The sequence below is a fragment of the Arabidopsis thaliana genome, chromosome 5, assembly GCF_000001735.4.
Source record: "Arabidopsis thaliana chromosome 5, partial sequence".
Classification (NCBI taxonomy): Eukaryota; Viridiplantae; Streptophyta; class Magnoliopsida; order Brassicales; family Brassicaceae; genus Arabidopsis; species Arabidopsis thaliana.
Window position 1 is genome coordinate 7795189 of NC_003076.8, and position 23219 is coordinate 7818407.

The following is a 23219-nucleotide window of genomic DNA, read 5'->3' on the forward strand; positions in this document are numbered from 1 at the left end:
ATTAGGAACATTTAACAACACAGTCAAAGTTTCCTACATATGTGTGTACGCGGACACATGAATGAATGATAGCAATCGTGATTAGTATTTTATAGTTTTCATACACATATTCGCCATGTCAAAAGAAGAGAGGAAGATACGACCAAACAAAAATCAACAACTCATCAGAAAATTACACCATCAAGATTTGAGAAAATAAATAAAGAGAATTGAAACGTTGTCACATCGAAACTCTGTGTTGCCGAACAAGAAATCCTTCCAAAACGACTTTTTTCTTATAAGCCACAGAGTTCAAATCCAAATCACCTTGAAACGACCCTTCTTCACCTTTACCGCTACCACTGCGTTTGCGGTTGACCACCGCAACCGCAGTAGCAGCTTCTTTGAGACGAGGGAAAATGTAGCACCAAGTGGATGTACAAAGTATCGCGCACAAACGTCCCCACGTCAACATTATCATCAGCGTTAGCATTATGATTGATATCCCAATTACCGGGTCAAGTTTAGAGACCCGCGACCGTTTTCTAACCCTTGACGACTTCTCCCTTATTTCCTTCGGCTTGGACCCCGACCCGACGATATTAGTCGGGTCAAGTTTTCCGTCTGTTGATACCCGTTCGTAAAACTTGTCATCGTATCCTAAGAAACTCAACGGCTCCGGATTTATGTCTCTTTGTTCGTTCGTGTCTTTCTGATAAAAAAAAACGTTACAAAAAGGGAAAATATTTGTTATTGTAACCAAAAAAAGTAGTTCAGTAAGAAAAATTCAATAAATACCTCTTTAGTTTCATGATCAACGGTCTTATAACCACTTGTCGCAACATTTTTTCGATCGGTCACATGACGTATCACCCGAAACAGATTTTGCTTATCATCTTCAAAAGTCAACTTTTGTTTCTCCGACTTGTAAATCGACGTCGGTGTGATCTCCTCCTTGGAACGGAATTTTGTTGGCCGTGAAAACCAACGAGTTCTCGTCTTCTTCTTCGTCTTCTGGATCTCTTGACCAGCGTCTACTATTGGTTTGTCCGAGTGAATTTTCCGGGAAACCCCGAAACATCGAAGAAAATAAGAAGATGAAGAGTTAATTCTCTCTCGGACTTTTCTCTCCGGTTTGCCCATTATAAGATGAAAAGAAGTATCCAAAAATGTAACATTAATTTGTGTGAAGACTTGACATTATATATATGACTCGGAACGGTTGGAATTATATCCCATTTTTTATTAACTGAAATACTTGTGATAGTGTTCGCACGCTTTCGGAAATACGATAAAAAGAATAAGATGAAAAAAATAGTATCTACTACCTCCAAGTTATAATTACGGTCGTGAAAATTATCTTGATCATTGTTGATATATTTTGAATCTTTTCACAAGTTGTTTGTGGTAGCACATGAATCTCCCTACCCGACCAACAACAAGTCGGAAGGTCCAAAGCTCGGGGCCTCGGGCCTCGGGGTTCGGGTGGAGACATGCCCGACCCAAACGATATGTGGTAATTCTATTTGTGTTTACAAGTTGGATAACATGTATTTGTGTTAATAGCCTAGTACAAGTTGATCGAGATTGGATGAATTAATATGTCGTCACCGGTCCATGAAAATGATGCGAACGTAATTCGAAGCTAGCTACGGTTTAACTTTCCAAACCATACTCTTTTAATCGATCTAGAAGTCAGGAAAACAAATCGGAAGTTTGTTTCTAACTTTTTATTGTTAACAAAACTTGAAACCCTTGTATCCTCTCTTTTTGTCCATTATTGATTTTAATCTTGTTATATGAAACTTTTTTTGTAAGAAACAATTTAACTCAATTTGTTAAGAAATTTAAACTACAGAAAAATATTAGTTAAATATCTTCATTTACAGTATTTAACAACAATAACATATTTAAACAACAATTTGCAGAAATGGCTCGTTTGAACTCTAATTAATACCGGTTGTCAAAAAAAAAAAATTGCAATCTGTCTCTTTCTTCTTTACTCTTCAGACATATTTGATACGAAAATCTTAGTGAAGAAGATTCAACCAAAAAAATAGAGGATTTTGCTGGTGGCCAGCCAAAGTATTTCTTAAGAGTTATGGTCGTGTCCACGTTTCTACTTTCTAAGTCACCAAGTTTTCTCTTGCTGTCTATTTGTTTTATTATTATGTTTGAAAGGTTCAAACTGAAATTTCTTTGAAACATTTGTAGACAAGTTACTTACTAAACCATGTTTTCATAGACTCATTGTTTCGCGGTCTTTTTAGTTTTTCGTATGGGCCCTAAACCCACTTACATTTCATTCCACAAAGAATAACTTTCGTACTTTAACCTACAACAAAAAAAAACTTTGGTTTGAATCTTTTGGCCATAAGAAAAGAAGTTGGGTTATTTTGGTGGATGACTTTCTTTTGAGTGTAAATCAGGAAAATAACATGTAAATATATGTGTCTCTGATTCACGATACAAGAGTCATGTAATGCTAAAGAACTAAAGCAAGAAAGTTATACAATTTGTATTTCAAAGATTTCGTTGTGATTTTCGAGGACTTATAATATGAAGACCGTAGTTTTTTTTCTTTTTGTGGAAATCTTGGCATTATGGAAAAGCACATCAACATAAATTGCTCGAAACAATATAGTGTTGTTTTGTGATATACTCACACAGAGTCTGAAAAAATGATGTTATCATTCTTTTCTTTTCATTTTTGTGTGATATATATAGTGTCTTAACTCTTAACATAATAGCATGTGATTTTCTAAAATTTCAAGTTGTGTGATACTAGCGTCTTACCATAGACGATAGAATAGTGCATGCAAGGATTTTATGCCGGCTAAACCCTAAACCCAAAGTTCATCATTATGGATGCACAATATTATTGTTGGAATGTATGCAAATCACTATTACTTTTTATTCGTAAATAAAAACGTTTTTGTTAGTATAACAATCAAAATTGATTTTTATCCTAACAAGTTTGAAATAAAATATTGGAAAATCAAAACCCACTAGACCAACAACGGTTAAATATATCAATCGACCACGACTGAATTAGTAATGGATTAATGGTTACATTATCCGAAGGGATAACAAAATTAAATGCTACTTACTACAAACGATAAATATATCATTCTGTTTAGCGATTGTTCTTCTGCTTGGATTTAGATGGTTGTTTTCTTTTTGTAACCAACCCAACCTTTTAACCCGACCCGATTCGATATTTGACCCGCAATTCATAAACTCTCACCAAACGCGGCAAGTTTGACCCGGCCACGTCAGCGTTTCTCTCAACCGTTTTTTCCGCCGTTTCAGTTTAACAACCCGACGCAAAACGCTCATCCATAACGGCAAACTCTTCAACGGTTCCGCCAAACACGCCACTATCTCCGCCGTGATCTCCCCGAAACACGGTCGTGATTCCACGTCAGATGAAACGCATCTCGCCGCCATACGCAACAACCGTAGACTCATTCCCCGGAAAACACCCGATCCTCCTCCTCCTCCGCCGCATATTTCTCCGATCCTCCCTTCCTTAATCAACGGAACCGCCCAGTCTACTATCGACGCCGGCGAACGAGAGACGTCAATAGCTTTTCTACAACTAACAATCTCCAACAAAACGACACCGTAACTATAAACATCAGTCTTCATACTCAGATTCTCCGGTAACGTGTAACACGGATCTAAGTATCCAATAGTTCCCGCCGGAGCCGGTCTTATCTTCTTATCACCTCCAAAATCAACGGCGAGTCCGAAGTCAGCAAGCTTCGCTTCCCAATTCGAATCAAACAAAATATTTTCCGATTTGATATCGCGGTGGATGATACCGTGTTCATGGAGGAAGTGAACCGCACTCGCGATCTGAAGAGCGATTTCGATGCGTTTAAGCCACGTGGGAAGAGGATCAGTTGACACGTGTAATAATTGGTATAACGATTCGTTTGGCATGTACTCAACGACCATGAGTTTTTTCTCGGCATGGCCGAGAAAGCTTAACACGTGTGGGTGATAAGGTAACGATGACATAACGTCGATCTCGTTTTCTAGTTTCTTCGTTTGTTCTGATTTTGATGATGATGATGAGGATGGTGATGAGGGAGATAATGATGATGGTGTTTTAATGGCTACGACTCTTTGACGTGTTTCGTCAACGTCTTGGTGATGAAGAAGGGCTTTATAAACATAGCCATGGCTTCCTTTACCGATGAGTTTCGAAGGAGAGAATCGATCTATGGCAGTGACAAGCTTGTCGTAATCGAACTCCTTCATCGGTAAGTTTGCAGAGAGATTGAAAGAAGATTATTGTGTGTGACTGTGTGTTGTGTTTGCGTGTAAAAGAATAAAGTTGTAAAAACGAAATAATTCGAAAATTATTGAGAAAAGCAAAAGGAATATAAAGCTTTTTTATTTTATTTTAACATTGTTTTATAGTATAGAGTAATGATGATAAATGATGCTTTATTCATATTCCTTTCGGACATTTTTCATGCTTTTGAGATAGTTGGGTTCAAAGTTTAAGGTTAAAAGCTGAGTCCCCTATGTTTAATTAACAAAAAAAAATCTTATGTTGTTGGCCTAACCGCCTTAACCGGTACGTTTAGGTAACCAGAGAAAAAAGTGAGTCGCAGTGATTAACAAAGTAAAGTGAATTCTTACCAAACAAAAAAAAACAAGGTAAAGTGAATGAAACAGTAAACACTTATTTGAAGTCATGAATTCATATATGTTGCTAAAGCTTAGGACTATACTTGATGATCACCAAGAAGACTGTATGGAGTCACGGAGACTGGATAACAAACATAACCAGAAGTCTGAAAACGTCTTTTGACTATAGTCTCAAAGACTTAGAGATGCAGCAATAACCTTAAGCTTCAGCCTGCAGAGAGACTAATTGCCTTACGGCTTACGCTCAACTTCATGGAGTATTGAGAATCTCCCTAGACGCGCAATTACACGTTCTTCTCGGGGCTGCAAGCCTGCAATAGATTTTTCAGGTCTTGCTGTTGTGTAGCAACTAAAACAAACTGCATATATACTGTTAATACGCATACAGCAAACAAGACAAGAGACAAAGAATGAAATCTATGTTACGTGGGTTATTGACTTATTTTATAGCAAATACCGTTTACCAATGGAATTCAGGATGGCCACAAGCGTTCCACTCACAAGAAAATGTCAGGACGTAGTTTTAAATACACCTGCTCTCGTAGGTCGATCATCACCCTGAAAAAAGTGTTTTGGTAGACTAGTACTCTCCAGAACAAGAAGGCCAGAACTTGTCTTGTTTACTGAAGCCAAAGCTTCGCCTTGACTTGGTTGGAAATTTTTTTGTGACAAAGTGGCTCTTACTACCTTTCAAGTAGATTTTTTTGGTGAAAATATTTACTGGAATAGCCGGATCTGAAGCACAATAGAATTGTTGCCCCGAGCACTGTAAGATAGTATATTGGAATGTTAAAAACAGAATTAGATTAAATGAGAAATCAAAGTCTGAATTTGGTAGGTTGGTGGAAGTCCCCTTGGCCCAATAGTTGATCAAGGATTCATTAATGTTTCTACACCAAGAGGTATGGGGTTAGAGTCTCAGCTACTGAGATTTATTAGCAGATTTACTGATTAATGGAGACAAGTGTGCAAGAGATTTCCAACTATGTACAATTATAGTCGCTTGCCAGGATTCTACGCAAAGAATATTGAAGATCTCCATCAAAAGCGTGAAGAAAGAGAAGAAGGTGTCGTCTAGGTTGATTATAAAATAATTCCATGCTTGGGTTCAAAACCTAGGTAAAATTAAATGATTGAAAAAACTTATAGTGCCAGCTATGAAGGTAGCCTACGATATACTTAGTCACAGCCGTTAAAAATATATTTCATAATTTCCAAGTTTTGATAAATGTTAATTATGATAATGTGATGAGAGTTTAGGAATTGGAAGAAGTTATATTTACTCTCATAAGAATAATGATTAGGATTACATAGGTTTATATAGTATAGAAATTTCCTTAACTAGATGAATACATATATGTAAAATATCTTGTATCATAAGTTCATAACTATACAATATTTGATATATATTGTGAATCTTCTATATCCTTCTACAAATTATACATTACCAAAAGGAACTTGAGGTTTCCAAGAGTTTGTTACAAAGTTATTTGTTATTGCCCAATTACCAATTACAGGAATTAAATATGACTTGGAAGTTGGAACCCTAAGCGTCAATTACCAAGAGTTTATATATAATCCTCAAAAAGCTAACAAAAGGAGAAGAAGAGTCTTGCATCTGAAGAAGAAGTTGATTGAAATATGGCACCTAAGCAGCCGGAAAAAATCGAGAATCCTCCGATGGCGTCAGCACCTTCATCCGAAAAAGAGTCTGGTTCTACTGAAAATGAATATGGTTCTTCTGGTGAAGAGACTAACTCTTCGGATGATGAACATGAAGAGGCTAGAGACAATGTCATAAGCACTCCCTTATCTTTTGGTCAAGAGCTCGTCTCTTTCTTTAAGGTTGAGAATCTGACTTATTTGGGTATTGATGAAGCAAAGTGGATTGCATACTGGGATATGGTCAAAGATGGACCAAAGAAGCGTGAGGTTGAAAAACAATTGAAGAAGATGCTTGCTATGCAAATGGAGCTTTTTATGATGAGGACTGGATTTACAAAAGAGGTAGCTACTGTGTTATTTAAACAAGACAACGCATCTTCTTCGGGTAAGTAGGTGGAAGAGCTGGTGGTATGTTGCTAGAATGTGTTTGAATTTTGCAGCTTTTTATTGGTGTTTTGGCTTTCTAGACTTTTTTTTTGTTTACAATCCATTTTAGCTTTCCTATCATATAGTTCCTTTTATTGGATGTTTGATTGAGTATAAGACCCCTACCTTTATGTGAACTGATATAATTTTAAGTTTTTGATATCTTGGGTAAGTAGCTAGAAAATTGAATGGCATTTTTAAAACACACGATTCAATATAGTAGTTTTTGTTCTAAACACATTGGGAAATAACATTCAATCTGTAGATATACTCTGACAAATGGAAATGGAAGTGGAAACCAAAGGATTGTATTAACACAAAATTACGACAAGAAAATTGCAGTCTTCCAAAATAATCGAAGCAAAGGCATATCCTAGCATTAACTTGTTATGTAAGTAAGCTCTTGGATGCGCAGTTCTAAGTTGCTCTACCATATAATTGTGCTTTTTCCTGAGGACTGCACATTTAAGAGCCAAAACTTATCACATAGTTTTGAAGTTTACATAACTAGCCTAGAAATGAAGATATCATTCTGCGTTGGTTATCTTCTTACATAATTTGATCACGTGTAATCGGATTTTCAAGCGAATTAGGTCACTTGTATGCAATTAAGCAACGAAGACAAAGTTGTAGATACACGCGGTTTCATAGTAAGATAATTCTGTCTTTAAAATTGCCAACCAATGAGATTGGATGGAAACTAAGCTTAGAAAGTATCAGAAAACGAATTTAGAATGAAAGAGAAAACTTTGTGATAGACGATGACAATGGCAGAGATCATAGCGATCTCACATGCAAAATGAAAGAGCTGTTTAGTTTTCTTGAAATTAAATACCACTTTTAAACTGTTCATAACTCTGAAAATGGCAGAGGTCATAGAGACACATGCAAAAGTTATTGCGACGTGACTTTATTTAACTTATTTTGAAAACGTATATTATTTGGTATGGACGTTCACCGATAGGTGTAAACGTTCAAGGGAATGCATGGACGTATACTTGTACAAAATTGCGAAAATATATACTTATGAACATATACATATAATTTGTTTTGTTATATATATGTCTAGTAAATTATGTACTTTCTTTCTACTATCATTTGATTTTCAAACTAGAGTATTATTTTTTTCGAGCAAACTAAAGTAAAGACTATAATTCGTCAAAAAAGTGTTAAGAGTTTGACAAAAAATAGTGTTAGATTCTTTAGGATTTCAAATTAAAAAAGTTCGTTTCCAAATTGAATTCCAAAAGTGCTAACCAAAACTGATAGAAACTAAAATTAAAATTCCAAGTAATTAATTTATTATCAAATTACAAGCCCCACCAACTAATTTCCTAACAACAACCCATAATCGGTCCACATATAAGTATATATAACCCATTCAACTTCCTCCACATTTCCACGTACACATAACCCATAGACTGTACACATCATCTAATAACAAAGTGGACACAAAAAACATACTTTAAAAATTCAAATCAACTAAAAGTAAGCACACAATCTTCTTAGACCATTAACTTAATCAATTAACAAATCTTCAAAACATTAAAAACACTAATTAATATAACCCTCATCAAAAGACTTGGCATAGTATTGATCTATCTCGGAGACACTCCTATTGATCAAGTTCACCATCAAACCATGTTTCATGTACATTGTGAGTGCCAACTTCGGCTCCACCTTGTGACCATTCACCACCTTCACCTTGTACCGATAAACTATTGCGGCCGCCGTAGATTTCATCTGATAATAGGCAAAATCTTTGCCAAGACAAAGGCGTGGACCACCGTTAAAGGCTGTGAATTTGTAGGCCGACTCACTCATGAACCGTCCGTCTCTTAGCCACCTCTCTGGCCTAAACTCAAGACAGTCTTTTCCCCAAATAGCTTCCATACGACCCATTGCGTAAATCGCGTATATAACTTTGTCTCCCTTCTTCAACATAGTTCCATCAGGAAATACGTCGTCTTCTTGAACCTAAATAAACATAACAAACTAATAAATTTCAGTAACTCGATAGTATCATAAAAAATTAATATGAATGAGTTGGTGGTCAGATATTTCATAGGGAAACACCAAAACAGACATTCTTATTGGTTACCAAGAAGTCAAAATGGTTGTTATTATTTCTTTCTTTTTTTGAAGAAATGATTTTTTAAGATACTTGTATATTAATTAGGTGTCTTCCCAAGAACTTCTACATTAACTTATTCTGGTTACTGATTAGGTCACCTGTATTAGAAACCAACCCGAAATAGGATTTTAATTAAAATTTATCGTTGAAAGGCTGTTTTTTTTCCAGTTTATACGATCCTATGTTACCAAGGCTACTATATCTTTATAAAAAAAATACTATAACCAGAAAGTTGTTTCTATATTTAATTGTTAGAAATTTAATCAAATTGGGTTTCTTGGAAAGCAATTAAAAAAAAAAATAGGTTAAAAACAGGGCACATTTAGCTAAAACTTACTACTGTACCTCTTTGTGATCCACGGGAACTGAAGGATACAATCTAAGAGCTTCAGACAAAGCAGCTTGTAGATAATCCATCTTCTTGATCTCTTCTGGTCCAAACACAGGTTCATAATCACTCTTCTCTGCATTTCCATGGTCATCTCTCTGCCTCAGAATCTTACACATCTCCACCATGATCTTCTCTTCGACCTCTGGGTTCTTCTCTAGCAACCAGAAAAACCAGCTCAAAGCCACAGAAGAAGTATCTCTCCCAGCAAGTATGAAGTTCACACAGATATCACGAAGAAACTTGTCTGAAAAACTCTCTCCCTTCTCATCTCTCAGACCCATAAACACAGTTAAGAGATCCGATCTTTTTGTAGTTTCGCCCTCAAGAGACAGTTCTTTCTTCCTCGTCCTGATAACTTCATCAGCGAAATCATCCACACCCTTTATTGATTCCTTAAGCTTCTTCTCTGTTCCTATATCAAGATACCTCATGAACTTCCACACGCAAGTAGGCATGACGAATCTCACAACCGCAGCTTCAGTCGCATCCTCAAAGGCTTTCGCAAAAGGAATCACTGGTTGATCTGGACCGAGACATCCTGGATCGACTCCAAAAGCAATCATACATACGTTATCAAACGTTAGCCTCAACAAGACGTCTTGTAGATCGATAGGAGATGAGCTCTTAACCGATGTCTCAAGAACAGGTAAGAGCCTCTTGTGCACGAGCTCAAACAAAGATTGAGTGGTTAATTGTCTGAATTTGGCTGAATGAAACTCAATGCTCGCTGTTTTCCTCTGCCTCTGCCAAGTTTCATCATCCGCGTTGAATATTCCATCTCCTAGGAGGTCTCGGAGATTGTCTCGAAAGTAAGAACCTTTAGGGAAGACAGAAAACCGGTTCTTAAGGAGATGCTCAACGTTTCTTGGGTCACAAGTGATAGTGCTGTTGAGGCTGCTAAACCAGGGACCTCTGAATTGGAAAGTTCCGTTCTGGAGACATAGAACATCGGATAGCCACTCGTATATGTTTCCTCTGAGGCCAAAAGCTAGAGAAGGAAGCATCCCAAGAAACGGCCACACGGGAAGACCTTGGTATTTCTTCTGACGCAAGGCATGTATTGCGACAAAGACGAAAATTGCAATAAGGAGCTCAAGAATCTGAACATCTCTCAAGAGAAACAGCCTCCGTGAAACCAGAGGGTCACTGGAGGAAGAAGAAGAGAAGAAAACGTCATTGAAAGTGAGATTGTAAGAAGAATTGAAATTCATTGTGACAAAGAGAAGAGAGAGCGATGAATCTCAGAAATGAAGAATTGAGAGAGATTAATAAGAATGGAAGTCGTTAGTTAGCTAGTGGGTGAAGAATGTTGCATGAGTTTCTTGTTGGGGACAAAAACTTTGGCTATCAGGAGAAATTGGTTTGATTTGGTGAGCAGACAAAAACTGTGAACTTTATATTCAAGTGGCTCTTGGTTCTCGTGTATATATATTATTATGTTACTTTTCTTTCACTATAAGTAGGGTTCTTTTGGGGGTTTTGCTTCTGGTTTTGGGAATTTCAAAGGTCGAATCTTTTTTGGGGTTAGATTGTGTTTTTGACCAAAATTGTGAAATAGTTTAGGAAAGGAAATGAGAGGTTGTTGGCGATGGGTAACCTAAGTTAATAATACAATTTCTCTCCATTCTATATTTAGTTTTTTTGCTTCCGTCCACATTTGCTTTATATTTTTATGAGGGAATTTATGAATCGTATATTCCCAATAAACCAAATAAATTGTAGGTATCTAATACCTATAGTATATAAAATGATAATTCGTTGTTGGGTGTCTGTCATCTTATCGATTTTGAAATTTTCATAATGGGATAATAAGGGTAGATGGCTAAATTTTGACGTAGGTAATATGAATTGGAAGATTTATTTGCAAGATAATCAAAAGGTATAATTGATGAATATATCTGTGAATTTTTTTAAGCATTTGTAATTTGCAATATACTAATTTGTGGCAAGACCGTTGGCTTTTTCGCTTCTTTTTTCGTGAAATGAGCTCATGTTGTTGATTACTTTTTCATTTGTGCAGTAATTGTTTGTTTAGTAAAATTTGGTATTTTGTGTTATTCGTTGTATCTCTATGTTCGGTAAGAAAAAACTAAAAAATGTCATAAAATTTAAAATATTATGAGGATTGTCCTAAGTTTGGAATGGTAAGCTCTTTTTTAGAGATTTTGAAAACTGGCCTAGGTTTGGATTGCTAGTGGCAACAACTATAAGTATTTGAGATCTTTTAAGTTGAGGAAACCACACAAATATTTGAGCTTTGTGGTTTGGAATCTAAGTTTCTTTTAAGGTCTCTACTTGTAGAGTTTTCGATTGAGTTTTCTTTCCGTTTTCTGTTTGTGTTGTAATTTTTGGTGGTTTATGTAGTTTTTGGTCTTTCATATTTTTTGTACTATCTTTCTGTCAAAATTTGCAAAAATTGTATAAATACTTAGTATTGATACAAAAAAAACTTAGAATATATATTAGAATAGAAAATTGGTACATAAATAATAGCATGAATAACATAATTTACGTACAAAGGACGTGGCATTGGCCGCTCAACAGTTCTAAAGTTAACTAACTATAATTCACATTCATATACGTAAGAAAGTTAGCAAAACGCCTAAACGGAAGAGAAAAGACAAAATATATAGAGGCCCTAGAAGCTCTATTTTAGGCCCATTAATAAGAAATGGGCCCAACCATGGTGCTGGAGCCTGCCCATGGAGGTGTGCTACCGAGTAAGTAAAGTACTAGATGCAGTCTTCTTCATCAATGGAGGTTTTTGATTCGCCCCAAGCTCTCGCGATTCCTGATGTTCTTCAGTAATTTCTTGCAATCCTTATAAACAAAGAGCGTGGAGAATCGTTTCAGAGGAAAGAAAACTAAAAATGGCGACTCTTTTCAACAAATTTCAGCAGGTTAATGAATCTCTTGCTTCTGTGTTTGATCTCTTACTGGGTGTGAAGAAAGTTTGAATTTTTTGTTCGGATTTAGTCTTTTCGATTTGCACCAATAGAATTAAGATTAGAAGAATTGAAATTAGGCTGAAGGGGAATCGTAAAGTTTCGTTTTTTATTGATAAATTTCTAATGAAGTTGCTCATTTGATAAACTTTGCATTTGCAGGCTGTTGGAGTTCTTGCCAAGAGTACCACATTTGCTAAGAACCCAAGGCAACTGCAGTTTGAAGCAGACGTTAACAAACTCTTTATGTATACAAGGTTGGTTTTTTTTGTCTCAGAAGAATCAAAGTCTGATTTCTAATATGGATTTGTGAACCATCACACACGATAGTCTTTAGTTTAGCTCTAGTTTTTTTCCTTCTAAGTTATTAATTCTTGTATATACATCCACTATTTGTGCTCATGAAAACTTGTTGTGTTTAGCTATAACCGGTTGGGACGAGAAGCTGAGGAGACTGATGCAGAGGAGATCATTGAGATGGCTGGTAAAGCCACTTTATCTGAGCAGCAGAAGCAAGTTCAAGAGAACATTCACTACCAAGTTGAAAAATTCTGCTCTTTGATGGATGGAATCCTTCTTCCTGATGTTAGGAGGAACGAGTCGGGGTCACAATCAACAAGCCCTCGTCCTCCTCGTAGAAGTGGTCTTACTTTCGCCATTGGTAGTAATAATGCTTTTCCACATGCAGATCAGCCCCGTAAGTGTTTTACTTTACTTGAATCGATTTGTGAACTTATTACTCAGTATTTTTCTTTCAGCTTAATTAGTATTCTCACTGATTCTTCTTCAGCACAGTTGTTCCCGAGACAAAGCCTTTGAAACTCAATGACGTCTCACAGAGATTAATGGATCAAATGGGTTACACCCTCGAGACCAAACCGTCTGTAATACCTCACAAAGACGCTGGTCAAGGTTGTTTTATCAAAGGCGAGGCAGATGTTGGAACCGTCTTAGCCTTTTACCCTGGAGTTATTTACTCTCCTGCTTTCTACAAGTACATACCCGGGTACCCGAAGGTTGATTCACAGAACTCATATCTCATCACCAGGTATGATGGGACTGTAATAAATGCTCAACCTTGGGGTCTTGGGGGAGAATCAAGGGAAGCATGGAACGGGTCCTACACACCTGCGGTCAAAGCAAACACCAAAACCGCAGAAAACGGGTCAGACAGGTTATGGAAAGCGTTGAGCAAGCCTCTCGAAGGTTCGGGTAAAGGAAAAGAGGTTCTTGAGAGGAGAAATCCGTTGGCTTTTGGTCACTTAGCTAACCACCCAGCGAAAGAGATGACTCCAAACGTTATGATATGTCCTTATGACTTCCCTTTGATGGCGAAAGATCTGCGGCCTTACATTCCGAATATATCTTTTGGGGATTCTGGAGAAATAAAGATGAAAAGATTTGGAAGTTTCTGGTTTAAGACAGGGAGTAAAAACGGGTTAGAAGCTCCGGTTCTGAAGACACTGGTCTTGGTGGCAACGAGGTCGTTGTGTAATGAGGAACTTTTGCTGAATTACAGGCTGAGCAACTCTAAGAGACGACCAGATTGGTATACTCCGGTTAACGAGGAGGAAGATAGGAGAAGATGGAGCTAAATTTCTCTTTTATGTTTTAATGAAACTTGAAAGGCTCTGTTTCAAAACATGCTCCTCGGTTTTCTTTAGACTATTAGCGGGACGTCGTTTCGCTGATTGTGTCACTATTTTTGTTTTTCGATTATTTTTGGAAGACATTTTATTCTAATATTTTATGTTGTTCTGTTGTTACATACTATGGACGAAGAGCAACACACGACTCTGTGATGAAACCAGTGCTGCAACTGTAATAGGGAAATTACGTAATGCCAATGCAATTATAGAGTTCTCAATGGATGGTTGGAATGGAACAATGGTGATGATCTGTGTTGTTGAATGTGATAAATGACTTAATGATGGATTTGGTTTTGTAGTCAAAATTATTGAATTGAAGACGTTCAAAAGTTATCGGAAAATATGACTACCGAATAATTACCACAAAAGGAATAGCGAATTCAATAAAGTAGACATAAAATGCACAACTTCAACATAAACGATTATATGAAAACTATAATTGTATAATCTTATAACTCTATTATCTATAATCATTGTGAGTATATCAAATGTTGTTTAAACTCACTCTTGAACTATTTGATAACTTAAACATGTAATAATTATCTACGCAAAAAAAAGACATAGTAATTGAAAAAAAAGAGAGTAAATGTTTACATGTTTATGATCTTCGTAGAGAATCTTAGCTAGTTTCTTTTAAAACACGTTAGTCATATAATAATGCAAACAAAAAAATTTATAAATTTTTTGTTTGTAAACATTTCATATTGATCACACTGTAACATAAATGCCTCGTGACTTCTTAATGTATATAGGTATAATAGGAGAGTACATGTAGATGTAGATATACACTTCTATGACGTATATAAACAGAAACTGAATCTTTTTATTACGCAATCAAAGCCGTAACATTCTGTTTTGTTATATGACAGGTATAATTTACTTTGCACATACATCACAATTCACACATTATATTATATAAAAATATTTATGTAGATCGGTCGTTGCTAATTTCAAGGGGGAGGAACATGAAAGATTGAGAGAGAGAGAAGTAAAACAGTGTTTGGTCAAATCTCTCTTAAGAAATAATCTTATGAAATGAACCGTCACTTTCTTTGCTCTGCTCTGCTTTTTATTTGGATCCTTCTATTCCAATTCATTGACCAATCACTTCATTATCTCTAATTCTCTAACATTTTTTTTATATTATCCTTTTGATTTATATATCAAATTATTTCAATCATGATACAAAAACGATATTGGAGACATAGCACAAGTTGCGTCTGTCTGTACGTATTTTCTATTTATCTAGTATAGTCTAACAAAAAGAGAAATTGCCCATAAAAAGGGAAACTCAATTTCTAACAAACCTTTCTATTTTTATAAAGAGAATTTGCTACTATTATTACTGATATAAAAAGAAATAAAATTTCTTGCTTTCTATCATATTTGATATTTTTTGATGTCTTCGTCTTAAGGAAATGGTTACAAAGACAAGTATAATCATATAATTCAAATAGAAAACGATATTAAAGACAGATCACAAATTGCGTGTGTAGATATTTCACCAAGTGTTAACAAAAAGAGAAATTCATATAAAAAAAAATATTTATAAAACTGCAACTATTAATTTATTCAAACTAATTAAAAAGAAAGAGAAAAATCTTCCTATAAAAAGAAATGAATCTTTCTTTGTAATCAGAAAGAAATAAAATTCTTTTTACTTTTCCAGAATTTGATTTTTCTCATGTGTCTTATCTTATGAATATGGTTACCACCCAGTGAGACTACAGAGTGTTCTTATCTGTCTCTGAATCCCATTCTCTCTCTCACACAACATTATATAAGCTTACACAGTCACTTCACAATTTCCACAAATTCGATATATTAAACTATAATAAACTAAAAAGAAATGGGTTCTCATAGTGTTGAGTTCTCTGTTCTTGTCCTATTTCTTGTGTCCTTTCTTCTTGGCTCAACATCAGCAGAAAAGCTGTGCAGTGACAACGACGGCGACAACGGTTGTTTCCGGTCTAGGGTTTTGGCAGCGCAACGAGCTGATCGAGTGAAAGAGCTTCCGGGACAGCCGCCAGTGAAATTCCGGCAATACGCCGGTTATGTGACGGTTAATGAAACACATGGAAGAGCATTGTTCTATTGGTTCTTTGAAGCCACTCAGAATCCAAGCAAAAAACCTGTCCTCCTTTGGCTCAATGGAGGTAAGTTAAACTAACTCACATCCACTCATTTTTCTTCTATTACGTCTCATAGTTAAAAGATTAAAACCCACCAATAAAATAAGGTGTATCATGCTTTGTGTGCATTTCATCTACTTGATATTGATTTCGTAATAGATATTTGATCCTTGCGCAATCTTTATATTCGAATTTTGAAACTTTCATGAGTTGGGTTAGAAAAACAATTCCATTTAACAACATTACACGTAAAATAACAAAAAATTAACGTACGTATACTATATAAATAATATAATACAGCTGAAATAATTTTTAACGTGGATTAAAATAAACCATAAATAAATAGGTATGTATGTATCAGTCATTTGTATGCATGGAGACAAAAAAAGGTAACTTGGGGAGAATATTAGGTGAAGCTTCCTAATAGTAAGACGTATCTCATTTGGCACCATGTCAAAATCAATGAAACGTATGTGGTTAGTAGTTATCATCATCACCATCATGATGAGTTTTGGTTGTGATTGGTTAAACTTTAAAGTAATTTTGGAAGCTTGTAATGATTCCACATGCTTGTTAGTTGTTACATGATCCTATATATGCTAGCTTTTATTCTCTTGTAGACTCATTTGCTATATATTTAAATTTACAATCCACATATCTCAACGTTCCATCATGCTTTGCTTTTAGATGGTTTTTTCTTTTAGATGTTTATGGTTTCTTACACATTGTTAATAGAAAAATACTTTATTTTTAAGTCATTTTATTCATAAAGAGCTAAACAACGTAAAAATCCAAATTTTGATGAAAATAGTCATAAAACAATAAAATCTTTGATAGATTATTGTAAGTCTTTTTGTTCAGCATAACACGCTTGGAAAATATTTTGGTGAAAGATTAAAGATAATTAGTTTGGTGGAAGATTAACCATATGCTTATATTTTATTACATATTAATTGAATTCATATGCATGTGATGGATATTAAAATTATTACCTCCACATATTTAGGCTTTAATAGGCTCCCGTGGGCTCATTGCGCCCTTTACTTTAATATGAAGGCACAGTAATTATTGACACAAAAGTTATGCATCTATCTATTATCATCATATCAAGAAAAGTCAATTCCATGAAACTTAAACGGTCCTTCGGTCCATAATTCATTATGATTCCAAACATTACACATGGTCCATGCACGTATATGCACGCCCTAAAAGTTTTCTCAAGTTTGTTTTTATTCGTGTGTTTCTTGATAAAGGCAAGTTTATCATTATAAGCAACAAAACCCTTAAATTAAATGGACCCTATGCAATAATAGTGAATAAAAAGTAACATAATGTAGAGTCAAATTAAAGGAGTAGGCCTATATCACCTAAGTTTAAATTTGGTGGTACTTCCAAATAATGTACATAGTAAAATGTATTTAGTTATAGTATATTGAGATTTCAATGGTGAAAAATGTGAATATAGGACCGGGATGTTCATCAATCGGATTCGGAGCTGCAGAAGAACTGGGACCATTCTTCCCACAAAACTCGAGTCAGCCTAAACTCAAGCTAAATCCATACAGCTGGAACAAAGGTATGGGTATACATAACTTTCTAAATATTCAAATATTATCTCTCTTTCTATCAATAATGTAACTGAATTAATGTTTTTGAAATGTGATTTACATAGCGGCGAATTTGTTATTCTTGGAATCGCCGGTTGGAGTTGGATTCTCCTATACTAACACAAGCCGTGATATAAAACAACTCGGCGACACTGTCACAGGTTCGGTTTGTTATATATAACATTAGTTTTATTAATGAAATATTAGTTTTGTTTGTAAGTTAATAATTAAAGTTTGTGTATGATGAACAGCGAGAGACTCGTACAACTTCCTTGTCAACTGGTTCAAGAGATTTCCCCAGTACAAGTCACACGACTTCTACATTGCCGGAGAAAGCTACGCCGGTAAATTATTATTATTATAAGTTAGAAATACACGACGTCGTTTCTACATGTGATTATTACAAAACCAAAAAACAAAACATTGAATATGTATGATTTGCGTGGAATTATTAGGCCATTACGTCCCACAACTTTCGGAGCTCATCTACAAAGAAAACAAGATTGCGTCCAAGAAAGATTTCATTAATCTCAAGGGTTTAATGGTCAGAGATTTTCTTAAATCAATCCAATAATTATTAGTTTCACTTGCACTATATCTAGTGTTTTGATGAAGACTTTGAATTGTATATATATACAGATAGGAAACGCGTTATTGGATGACGAAACGGATCAAAAGGGGATGATAGAATATGCATGGGATCACGCGGTGATATCAGATGCATTGTACGAGAAAGTGAACAAAAACTGCGATTTCAAACAAAAACTTGTGACCAAGGAATGCAACGACGCTTTAGATGAGTATTTTGATGTATACAAGATCCTTGACATGTACAGTCTGTACGCTCCAAAGTGTGTCCCCACCTCCACGAACTCCTCTACTTCTCATTCAGTCGCCGGAAACCGCCCCCTACCCGCATTCCGAAGCATTCTACGACCCCGTCTCATCTCTCACAATGTAAGTAATTCGTCTTTTTAATCACTTAGAAAAAATTCTTTCGTAACCAATTTGACTAACCGGTTATAATTGATTATATACAGGAAGGATGGAGGAGGATGGCCGCCGGGTACGATCCATGTGCATCAGAGTATACAGAAAAATATATGAACAGAAAAGATGTTCAGGAGGCACTTCACGCTAATGTCACCAACATCTCTTACCCTTGGACTCATTGCAGGTATTATTACGACGTTCAATCTTATTTTCGGTTAGGTTTTCCAGATTTTGTTTTTCATGAAATATAAAAAGCACATATAGTTTGGTTTGGTCTTTTTTAGCAATATATGTTAACGTTTTAGGATTCTAAGGTATATATTGAGGAAGCAGTTTTTTTTTTCCGGTTGTTTGGTTATGGTTTGTTCGAATATAGGCAAAGGAAATTGAATCAGTTTATGAATTGTCACATGCACCTACATATTAATACTCTTACTATCATAGTTTAACCAAAAGCGTGTGTGGTAAATGATTGATAGATAGGAACTTAAACCATATGCATGGTTTACTATGTGCAGTGACACTGTCTCATTCTGGTCTGACGCTCCCGCTTCTATGCTTCCAACCTTAAGAACACTTGTTTCAGCGGGATTACGCGTATGGGTTTTCAGGTATAACACCTAATCCTTGGCATTTTTATGTAAGAATTAACTGAAAACGAGCGATAACCGTTTTAAATTGTTTGGTAAACTTAATAGTGGGGATACAGACGGGCGAATCCCCGTGACCGCAACCAGATACTCACTAAAGAAGCTAGGTCTTAAGATAGTCCAAGACTGGACACCTTGGTACACCAAACTACAGGTTAATTTGGTTCCAAGTTACAAACTTTAACTTTTCTTCCAAGTAAGTGTGTGATTGACTCTAAAGATATATATATATATATATATATTTTTCTTTCACTTGCCGTTAGGTCGGAGGGTGGACGGTGGAGTATGACGGTTTAATGTTTGTGACGGTAAGAGGAGCGGGACACCAGGTTCCGACATTTAAACCTAGAGAAGCTCTTCAGCTCATTCATCATTTTCTAGGCAATAAGAAACTTCCTACTTTTCCCTTTTGATATTTTCTCTACCCACAGATTTTATGATCTTTATATAATTCTTAAAACAATAATAAACAGATTTGAGCAAAATAGGCCATTATATTAGAATTGTACAAATGTTTTATCGCGTTTTACATGTTTTCTCGTGTTACAGTGACCTCTAAAACTCTCATCTCTTGGATAATTCTTTAACAATATATAGTCATCCAATGATCCAAACAACACAAATTTTAGCTAGGCTTACTTCTATATAAGTTGGAAGAAAATTTTAGATGTCAATAATATGATAATTATGAAAGAGATGATGATGAAATTTAGAAAATATTGTAAATTCAGTGTTACACATATTTCATATTCAACGTCAAATACATTCGCCAAATAAATGTACATGGCTCTTATATGATTCTCTCTTCTCTTTGAGTTTTCTTCATTGTTATGGGTATGACAACAAATATCATTATATTTATTTCGTTTTAAGACAAGATTATGAAAGAAAAAAAAAATTGTTAATCAATAGAATTCAGATGTATCTTTTTTTGATATAACTTTTTTAATAAGTCAATAGTAAACTAAATTTGAATAGAATCACGATAAAATACAACAACATTGAAACGAATCTCTGCCAGGTACACATATAGCATTGTTAAACGGTGGTTTGTTCACTCCACATGAGTCATAGCAATCTTCTTTCTTATGACACGGTCCTTTGAATTCACAATCTGAGGAAGCATCCATAATTCCTGTTGAATTCATCACAATTTAAAAATATTTACTTGTTAAGTTACCATCATAGATATTTTTGTTATGTATAAAATGCCTATGATTATTACATATTTATATGCATATATTTTTGTCGACAACATATATTATACTGAATTTTGATTCGGATAGTTTCGAAGTGATAACACATATACAAACATCTAGGCTCCAACCTATATGCATATATGATTGAAAAAGCGTATATTTATTAGACAAGAAACCAATACTTACGAGTGGATTGAACATTAACAAGGAAGGAAACAATAATACAAAGAGCAACAATGTGAAGTTTCATCGATGTCATCTTTCGATCTATATAATATTGATATAAGATCCTTTTTTCTACTTCACTGAATAAACTAAGAATTTTGATTGTTTTATACTGAATTTTGAAATAACATGCATATAGCCATTAAATTAAAAACATGCATATAGATCAAAATCAAAATCTATATATTAAAACATGCATATAGCCATTAAATTAAAAATATACATATATATCAAAATCAAAATCTATATATTAAAAACATGCATATAAGCCATTAAATTTTGAAATAACATGCATCTAGCCATTAAATTTTGAAATAATATGCATATAGCCATTAATAATAACTCAAAATCAAAATCTATATATTAGTTATTTTTTACTTTCAAAATTAACTCAATTTTTTTCCTAATCAATAAGAAATTGTTTATAAGATATTAAACTTTTATTTGAAAGCAGAAAAACAAATCCTCTTATAATCAATGAAGTAAGGGGTCATGAAGTAATTGTTATTTATATTGTCAATTAAAAAAGTATTAACCTCTAATCTGATTTATTTAACTATGAGACCTTTATATTAGTTAAGGTTTATCATTTCAAAACTTATATTATTAATTTAACTAAAGTAGCAAACCCTCTAAATTTCAAAACATTTTTATTTTTATAAAACATTTTTAAAATCAATTTCTAACTAATTCTATTATTTTCTGATATATCTATAGATACGATAGGCAATGAATCTTCTATGATTTAAGCACAGATAATAGTGTTTTGCTAAAAAAACGATTAAAATAACACTACAACAATTACGGTTGCAATTTGAAACAAAGCCGACAAAAGATTCATACATTTTGTTTATATATAGCACACCATAATATAACAATCGTTACTTGTTCAACTATAATGTCACTAGTCTTTTAGTTCAAAATACATATGATAATTACATATCTATATAAAGGTATTATGTAAAAATTTATATCAGCTGATAAAAAAAAACTTACGAGCGGATTGAACATTAATACAAAGAGAAACTATGATGAGGAGAGCTACAAAGTGAAGCTTTGACGATGTCATCTTTCATATACTTTTTTTTAGTCACCACAGGAACACACTAATTGTTCAATTTATAGCTAAATCTGAAACAATCTCAAAATAAAGTTACCTTTTAAATATTTTCAAAGATTTTTACTGATTAAATTACTTGACATTTTTGTATAAAATTCATATATGCGATTTGAACATAGATACCGTTCAAAGATTTACATTAATGTTCAGATATTGCTTGCCAATTTTATTGATCAAGGAAAGACGAAGTCAACAATTAAAACATGTATACGTTAATATCCGATTTACTAACCAAATGTTGTGCCAGAGCCCAGAAGTGGTATCATATAAAGATAGTCAACATTTGGTTGGTTGGTATCATATAAAAGGAATGTCAAATACCTTGCAATATGATGTTTAATATTTAAGTATTTAACTATTTTATTTGACCTTCCATTTTTTTTTGGGTGTGTAACGGATGATTTTCTACCACTTACAATTGGGCTAGGCCCTTTACAAAAGAAGATAAGTCTTTTAAGCCAAAAAGTCAGCAAATAGCAATAGTGTTTGAAGAGTCGGAAACGAAACGAAACAATATCGAAAAAATAAGATATATCGAGGATATCGAAGTGAATTCCGTAGAGCTCTTTCAATTGAAGTTCCGAATAAAGTGCTTTGAGTAGTTTTCTGAGTCAGAAGAAAAAGAGAGATGACGGAAGCCGAGACTCCGAGCATGGTTCATCGCTTGAAGGAGTAACAACATTAGTTGACCTTCCTTTTAAGTAACAATATTAATACTAAACACACAAATTTTTATAAAAGTCTTAACTATTTTATTTAATTTGACCTTCTTTCAAAAATAAAGTTATTTAGAAACTAAGAATTAGCTAGGTAAAGAGAAAAACAAACTTTTGTAAACAGGAAAATTAGCTCAGACGAGGCTAATAAACTGGTTTATGATCTGCGATAATAGGTTAAGGTTTCGTGGTGGTTGGTTTCGAATTGCCTTTTCAGGATGATTTCATGTTGAGTTTTTGACCAGATACCTCATTTTCAAAAAAAGGATGTATCTCTTCATTCATTTGTTTGAGTAATTTTTGTTTTTTATTATTATTTAAAGATTGATTTTTATCATAGATCTTAGCAATCTCGTGTTTCTTTAAAGCTCTGTTCGTTTCTCCATTTGACAGATCCATTCAACATGTCCATCTAGATGATTCATTCGACTCTTGTTCGTTTCATTTTTAGTATGTTCATTTAACTGGACCATCCGAATGAGATGTTGTTCATTTGCTTATCTCTATCTCCATCCAAATGATTTGTAATAATACAAATACCTAAAATACCAATGCTTTCATCTAATTATATTTTTATTATTACTTGTAAACATATTAATTTTAATTTTTAATCTAAAATATATTTAAAAGTAAATAAATTTTAAATAATAGTTTTTTACATTTAAAAATTTATTTTACGGTTTTGGCGGGAAAACGTGATTTTACAGTTTTGACGGAAAAACT

The 23219-nt window shown here is 34.3% G+C and overlaps 7 protein-coding genes and 1 non-coding gene across 12 annotated transcripts; 3 read left to right on the top strand and 5 right to left on the bottom strand.

Moving 5' to 3' along the window:
• Positions 1 to 67: 67 nt before the first annotated feature.
• AT5G23160 (uncharacterized protein) lies at positions 68 to 1158 on the bottom strand. Its single transcript, NM_122222.2, has 2 exons — positions 778 to 1158; positions 68 to 691 (listed from the first exon to the last, which is right to left on the bottom strand). Exons 1-2 carry the CDS (start codon positions 1120 to 1122, stop codon positions 221 to 223), a joined length of 816 nt encoding a protein of 271 aa, NP_197707.1. The 5' UTR covers positions 1123 to 1158; the 3' UTR covers positions 68 to 220.
• Positions 1159 to 2979: 1821 nt separating this feature from the next.
• Positions 2980 to 4440, bottom strand: AT5G23170 (Protein kinase superfamily protein). The gene has a single exon (NM_122223.4). It carries the CDS (start codon positions 4246 to 4248, stop codon positions 3223 to 3225), a length of 1026 nt encoding a protein of 341 aa, NP_197708.1. The 5' UTR covers positions 4249 to 4440; the 3' UTR covers positions 2980 to 3222.
• Positions 4441 to 4939: 499 nt separating this feature from the next.
• AT5G00455 lies at positions 4940 to 5282 on the bottom strand. The gene is made up of 2 exons (NR_144152.1): positions 5102 to 5282; positions 4940 to 4955 (listed from the first exon to the last, which is right to left on the bottom strand). It is a non-coding gene; the product is annotated as an uncharacterized misc_RNA (transcript).
• A 1003-nt stretch (positions 5283 to 6285) lies between these two features.
• Positions 6286 to 6767, top strand: AT5G23180 (mediator-associated-like protein; the record flags this gene model as incomplete). The annotated part of the gene is made up of 1 exon (NM_122224.2): positions 6286 to 6767. One exon carries the CDS (start codon positions 6286 to 6288, stop codon positions 6700 to 6702), a length of 417 nt encoding a protein of 138 aa, NP_197709.1. The 3' UTR covers positions 6703 to 6767.
• Positions 6768 to 7952: 1185 nt separating this feature from the next.
• On the bottom strand, positions 7953 to 10780 carry CYP86B1 (cytochrome P450, family 86, subfamily B, polypeptide 1). Its single transcript, NM_122225.3, has 2 exons — positions 9215 to 10780; positions 7953 to 8712 (listed from the first exon to the last, which is right to left on the bottom strand). The coding sequence occupies exons 1-2, from the start codon at positions 10469 to 10471 to the stop codon at positions 8290 to 8292; spliced, it is 1680 nt and encodes a 559-aa protein (NP_197710.1). The 5' UTR covers positions 10472 to 10780; the 3' UTR covers positions 7953 to 8289.
• Positions 10781 to 11994: 1214 nt separating this feature from the next.
• On the top strand, positions 11995 to 14095 carry AT5G23200 (C5orf35). Its single transcript, NM_122226.4, has 4 exons — positions 11995 to 12160; positions 12368 to 12462; positions 12628 to 12902; positions 13001 to 14095. The coding sequence occupies exons 1-4, from the start codon at positions 12131 to 12133 to the stop codon at positions 13798 to 13800; spliced, it is 1200 nt and encodes a 399-aa protein (NP_197711.2). The 5' UTR covers positions 11995 to 12130; the 3' UTR covers positions 13801 to 14095.
• Positions 14096 to 15456: 1361 nt separating this feature from the next.
• On the top strand, positions 15457 to 19901 carry SCPL34 (serine carboxypeptidase-like 34). Of its 5 annotated transcripts, none has more exons than NM_180731.3 (10): positions 15457 to 16010; positions 17452 to 17562; positions 17659 to 17754; positions 17845 to 17937; positions 18049 to 18137; positions 18233 to 18550; positions 18634 to 18770; positions 19105 to 19197; positions 19285 to 19390; positions 19500 to 19898. In NM_180731.3, the coding sequence occupies exons 1-10, from the start codon at positions 15704 to 15706 to the stop codon at positions 19647 to 19649; spliced, it is 1500 nt and encodes a 499-aa protein (NP_851062.2). In that variant the 5' UTR covers positions 15457 to 15703; the 3' UTR covers positions 19650 to 19898. The 5 variants fall into 5 exon arrangements, with proteins under 5 accessions (NP_851062.2, NP_001078615.1, NP_197712.2 ...); NM_122227.2 differs by lacking the exon at positions 15457 to 16010 and adding an exon at positions 16422 to 16455 and having other exon boundaries at positions 19500 to 19851; NM_001085146.2 differs by having other exon boundaries at positions 15478 to 16010; positions 19285 to 19901.
• A 288-nt stretch (positions 19902 to 20189) lies between these two features.
• On the bottom strand, positions 20190 to 21731 carry AT5G23212 (Defensin-like (DEFL) family protein). The gene is made up of 2 exons (NM_001343794.1): positions 21657 to 21731; positions 20190 to 20371 (listed from the first exon to the last, which is right to left on the bottom strand). Exons 1-2 carry the CDS (start codon positions 21727 to 21729, stop codon positions 20217 to 20219), a joined length of 228 nt encoding a protein of 75 aa, NP_001318625.1. The 5' UTR covers positions 21730 to 21731; the 3' UTR covers positions 20190 to 20216.
• Positions 21732 to 23219: the final 1488 nt, after the last annotated feature.

Coding starts and splice junctions, on each gene's coding strand:
- AT5G23200 (NM_122226.4), top strand. CDS start 12,131: ATGGCGACTCTTTTCAACAAATTTCAGCAG. Junction 12,463..12,627: donor AAACTCTTTATGTATACAAG/GTTGGTTTTTTT, acceptor TGTTGTGTTTAG/CTATAACCGGTTGGGACGAG. Junction 12,903..13,000: donor TCCACATGCAGATCAGCCCC/GTAAGTGTTTTA, acceptor TCTTCAGCACAG/TTGTTCCCGAGACAAAGCCT.
- AT5G23212 (NM_001343794.1), bottom strand. CDS start 21,729: ATGACATCGTCAAAGCTTCACTTTGTAGCTCTCCTCATCATAGTTTCT. Junction 20,372..21,656: donor TATTAATGTTCAATCCGCTC/GTAAGTTTTTTT, acceptor TGAATTCAACAG/GAATTATGGATGCTTCCTCA.
- AT5G23170 (NM_122223.4), bottom strand. CDS start 4,248: ATGAAGGAGTTCGATTACGACAAGCTTGTCACTGCCATAGATCGATTC.
- CYP86B1 (NM_122225.3), bottom strand. CDS start 10,471: ATGAATTTCAATTCTTCTTACAATCTCACTTTCAATGACGTTTTCTTC. Junction 8,713..9,214: donor TTCCCGTGGATCACAAAGAG/GTACAGTAGTAA, acceptor ATGTTTATTTAG/GTTCAAGAAGACGACGTATT.
- SCPL34 (NM_180731.3), top strand. CDS start 15,704: ATGGGTTCTCATAGTGTTGAGTTCTCTGTTCTTGTCCTATTTCTTGTG. Junction 17,563..17,658: donor TCCATACAGCTGGAACAAAG/GTATGGGTATAC, acceptor TGATTTACATAG/CGGCGAATTTGTTATTCTTG. Junction 18,771..19,104: donor TACCCTTGGACTCATTGCAG/GTATTATTACGA, acceptor TACTATGTGCAG/TGACACTGTCTCATTCTGGT.
- AT5G23160 (NM_122222.2), bottom strand. CDS start 1,122: ATGGGCAAACCGGAGAGAAAAGTCCGAGAGAGAATTAACTCTTCATCT. Junction 692..777: donor TTGATCATGAAACTAAAGAG/GTATTTATTGAA, acceptor TTTTTTTATCAG/AAAGACACGAACGAACAAAG.